The 4488-nt window shown below is 38.2% G+C and overlaps 1 protein-coding gene across 1 annotated transcript; it reads left to right on the top strand.

Annotated features, from left to right (window-relative positions):
• The first annotated feature begins 232 nt into the window (after nucleotides 1–232).
• Nucleotides 233–3941, top strand: LOC140035700 (uncharacterized). Its single transcript, XM_072077033.1, has 2 exons — nucleotides 233–517; nucleotides 3759–3941. Exons 1-2 carry the CDS (start codon nucleotides 233–235, stop codon nucleotides 3939–3941), a joined length of 468 nt encoding a protein of 155 aa, XP_071933134.1.
• Nucleotides 3942–4488: the final 547 nt, after the last annotated feature.

Raw genomic sequence — 4488 nt, 5'->3', positions numbered from 1 at the left:
CATTTGTCGCTTTGGAGTACCCGAAACGCTTATCACTGACAATGCCAAGAATCTGAACAATGACATGGTGGATGGACTATGCGAGCAATTCAAAATCAGACACCGCAACTCCGCCATTTATAGGCCTCAGATGAACGGAGCTGTAGAAGCCGCAAATAAGAATTTGAAGAAGATTATCCGCAAAATGACAGAAAGGCATCGCGATTGGCATGAAAAGTTGCCTTATGCATTGATGGCGTACCGGACTTCTATTCGGACATCAACTGGGGCAACACCGTATTCACTCATGTATGGAATGGAAGCTGTGTTACCAGCCGAAGTTGAGATTCCTTCGTTGCGAATCCTCATGGAAGCTAAGTTGGAAGAGGCTGATTGGATAAAGCAGCGCCATGAACAATTGACGTCGATCGATGAAAGGCGATTCAATGCTATTTGTCATGGTCAGTGTTATCAGAAACGGGTGGCCCGAGCTTACAACAAAAAGGTCCATCGGCGGGCATTTGAAGAAGGTGATAAGGTACTGAAGCGGATTTTGTCAATGCAAGATGAAGCTAAAGGCAAATTCGCTCCAAACTGGCAAGGGCCGTTCATTGTCCAAAAGGTATTACCTGGCGGGGCCCTTATTCTAGCAGAAATGGATGGACGAGCATTCCCTCAACCCATCAACTCAGATATGTGCAAAAAGTTTTTCATTTGATCATGCAAATTTTCTTTAAGAAATTCATGCAAATGGCGAAATGCAAGTCAGGCCATCTTCTTTTACACTAAAAACATTTTATCTCTACTTGTCCCCTTTGAGCCATCAGAGTAGACAAATTTCGTTTGATAACCCCTGAGAATTGCAAACCCCACACTGGGGCAAAATTTTAATTTTTGAAAGAGAGATGAGCAAAAGAAAAGGAAAAGAAACCCCACACTGGGGCAAATTTAGTTTTCAAAGAAAAATGCAAAAGTGAGAAAAATGCAATGAAAAAATGCAAAGAGTGAAAGTTCGATCAAACTGGGGCAAATTTTCCCCGGTTTCGTTCAAAATCGGAAATGATTTCAAAATAGGGCAATCTCAGTTTATTTTACCCCTGGCATCGAATTTGCTTTCAAGTCTTAACCTTTCTGGAAAAACACCCCACCTGACCTCATTACAAAGCCCAAAGTCCTGGCTTCCATCATTTGTTGCATTTCTATTAGCAAAATTTGATAATCAACTGGCAAGTGATGTCCGTAATGCCTTCGCCTAATCTACAAGGGAAGTGCATTTTACTGATGCCTGAAACCTTTAACTCATATTTCTGAGTCGATCATGGTCGAGATGTATCTTTATTCTTTAGGTGAAAACCCGAAAGGGCGCCTTGAAAACAAAAAAAAAAGAAAAAAAGAGAAGAGAAAAAAAAAACAAAAACAAAAAAAAAAGAAGAAAAAAAAGAAGAGAAAAAAAAACAAAAACAAAAAAAAAGAAGAAAAGAAGAAAGAAGAAAGAAAAAGCAAAAACAAAAGGGTAGGGGCAACCTTGGTGAAAACCCGAAAGGGCGCCAAGGCGGGTTTTTCACAACGGACGAGCGCGAGAAGGAACAGCTGGTGACCTGGTTCGTTTGGGGTTTTTCCTCATGTTTGTGATACTTTTGTCAGTATCGGATTCCGAAGCAAAATATCCAAAGTCTTGAATATGATATTCGTTGGCTAAACTTGTATTGTTCTTTACAAATATTCTTTTGCAAAATGTATCTTTATGAATCTTTTGGTTGTTTTTAATTATTTGTGTATGACTGCTTATGATTGTCTACATTCTTTTGCATGCTCATCTTTGCCCGACATAGGAAATAATCTTGCATATACATTGATTGTTATATGACAAATTTTCACGCATCATTCTTTTACCATTGAATTCAAATGAGTGATAAACCCAAAGGTTTGAGCAAAAATAGGGGATTCAATCATCAGATACAGGGAGTAACATGCAACAAAGCTACCACCTGGATTGGGTGACGTGGTCAATCCGTATTTTATCAGTCTTAGAATTTGCAAAGTCACAAGTTCGACCAAGACGGATGCCGCAGAACAGAGGCAAAAATAGTACAAGACTCATGTTTACACGATTCTCAAGGCAAACCGGATCAAATAATGGTGGCAAGTCCATTATTATTTATTCTTTTCTTGCAGGAACACTGCGGTCACAAATGAAAGCGATCATTCTCTTTTTCAAACCTAAAGCAATGTTATTTGCAAAGTTGGATTATAAGGACCAACACCAGCCATCGCTTCAACTACAGAGATCCAATCTCCCTCTAGGTACAAACATTTGAACTACTCTCAGGTAAAAATTCAATTCATTGTCTCAAACTTCCCCAGTGAATCCCGTTTAAATTCCTGTTCGGGTCAGTCCCGTTTAAATTTTTGTTCGGGTCAGTCCCGTTTAAATTCCTGTTCGGGTCAGCCCCGTTTAAATTTTTGTTCGGGTCAGTCCCGTTTAAATTTCTGTTCGGGTCAGTCCCGTTTTAAATTCCTGTTCGGGTCAGTCCCGTTTAAATTTCTGTTCGGGTCAGTCCCGTTTTAAATTTCTGTTCGGGTCAGTCCCGTTTAAATTTCTGTTCGGGTCAGTCCCGTTTAAATTCCTGTTCGGGTCAGTCCCGTTTAAATTCCTGTTCGGGTCAGTCCCGTTTTATTTTTCATGTTCGGGTCAGTCCCGTTTTAAATTCTGTTCGGGTCAGTCCCGTTTAAATTCCTGTTCGGGTCAGTCCCGTTTAAATTCCTGTTCGGGTCAGTCCCGTCTTATTTTTCATGTTCGGGTCAGTCCCGTTTAAATTCCTGTTCGGGTCAGTCCCGTTTAAATTCCTGTTCGGGTCAGTCCCGTTTTATTTTTCATGCTCGGGTCAGTCCCGTTTAAATTCCTGTTCGGGTCAGTCCCGTCTTATTTTTCATGTTCGGGTCAGTCCCGTATTAGAATTCCTGTTCGTTGGAATCTTTTGCAGCCCAATAACACAGGTAAGTATTTGGTGTCTATTTCTTTGCCTCAAGTTTTTTCAAAACTCAGACAAAGAGGGGCAAACTATAGACACCAAATTTTGAATAATTTGTATGTGGCATCTACTTCATGATTTTTATTTCAGATCGCTTGCATTTGGTTCATTGTTGTGTGTTTTGCATTTCTAGTTGTTATTTTATTTTAGTTTTATTCATTTTGCCCTTTTAGTTTGTCTATTCATTTTTATTTTGTCATTTTTAGGTTTTTAATCACTTTTAAGTTTTAGATTTTAGTTTTTAGTTTTTAGTTTTTAAGTTTTTTTAGTTTTTAAGTTTATAGAGTTTTTAGAAAGAAAAGAAAAATCATTTTAGTCATTTTGTTTTTATTCAATGCTTTCTTGAAAGAAAAATGAAAATGCAAAATCATAAAAAGGAGAAAAGAAGAAATTAATGAAAAAAGAAAAAAAAAAGAGAAAGGAAAAATTGTTCACAAAAATATGTTTATTTCTTTAAATTCAATCTTTGGGCACTTTAGTTATTTTTATTAAGTTATTTTGAGAAAAAGAAGCAAAGAACAAAAAATCAAATTGGAAAATTAAAAATGGCCATTTTTGTTTAGTTTCTTTTGTTTAAAATTATTTTTGTTTTGTTATTCTTATTATTACCTGGTTTGTGTAATTTTGTTATTATTGTTATTGTTATTTTATTATTTATATTTTCTGTAATCTTCAAGTTGTTTTCTTAAAAAAAAAAAAAAAAAAAAAAAAACGTTTGCGACAGGCAGGCTGCATTTGTTTTTGCAGTTTGCCAAGGACATTTCATGCGTGCCATGGAGGGGCAGGATGAAGGCAGAGGCTGGCCTTCATCCTGACCATTCAGTGGAGGGTTTAAGGAACTTGGAGTTCCATATAAAAGAGCAAAGAAAAGCATCAGCCGCAAGAGGGATTTTTGAGGGAGAGCATCGGCAAGCTAAGAGAAAAAACTGAGCAAGGTTTTTGGGCTGAGAGAGAGTTAGCGGCTAAGGAAACCCGAGAGAAGGCGGAGAGAAAGGGGGCTGGGCATTGAGTGATGGCTAAAAAATCTGAAGGAAAAACAAAGCAAGCAAGAGATTGGCAGCAAGGGTTCTGAAAGAAAAGAAACGAAGAAGCAAGAGAGTGAGCTGTGAGAAGGACTTCGGCTGAAAATCAGAGAAGGGAAAGGAAGGAGTCTCTGCTACTTCGTCTAGCAGCCCAGAATCTGCAACGATTTTCTTCATTGAACCCGAGTTGCAAATCCAAAGGTGAAACAGGTAGCCTTCAATCCTTGTTTTCGTTCATTCTTTTCATATGGAATCTGGTCTGTGTAACCAGAAATCTTAGGTTTTTACTTGCGTTTAGATGTGGAATCACTGAAACAGAGTTTGATGTTTTGATGTATTGGGAGGCAGTTCATCGTTTTTCTCGCATCCATTTCCATTTCATCAATCAAAGTTGTTTCCTTGTTGCTGTTTTCTGCGTCGGACATAGCCAGGGTTGATGGCACTTGTTTTTATTA

The sequence above is a fragment of the Coffea arabica genome, chromosome 2c, assembly GCF_036785885.1.
Source record: "Coffea arabica cultivar ET-39 chromosome 2c, Coffea Arabica ET-39 HiFi, whole genome shotgun sequence".
In the NCBI taxonomy this organism is placed as follows: domain Eukaryota; kingdom Viridiplantae; phylum Streptophyta; class Magnoliopsida; order Gentianales; family Rubiaceae; genus Coffea; species Coffea arabica.
This window is presented reverse-complemented; position numbering and strand designations above follow the sequence as displayed.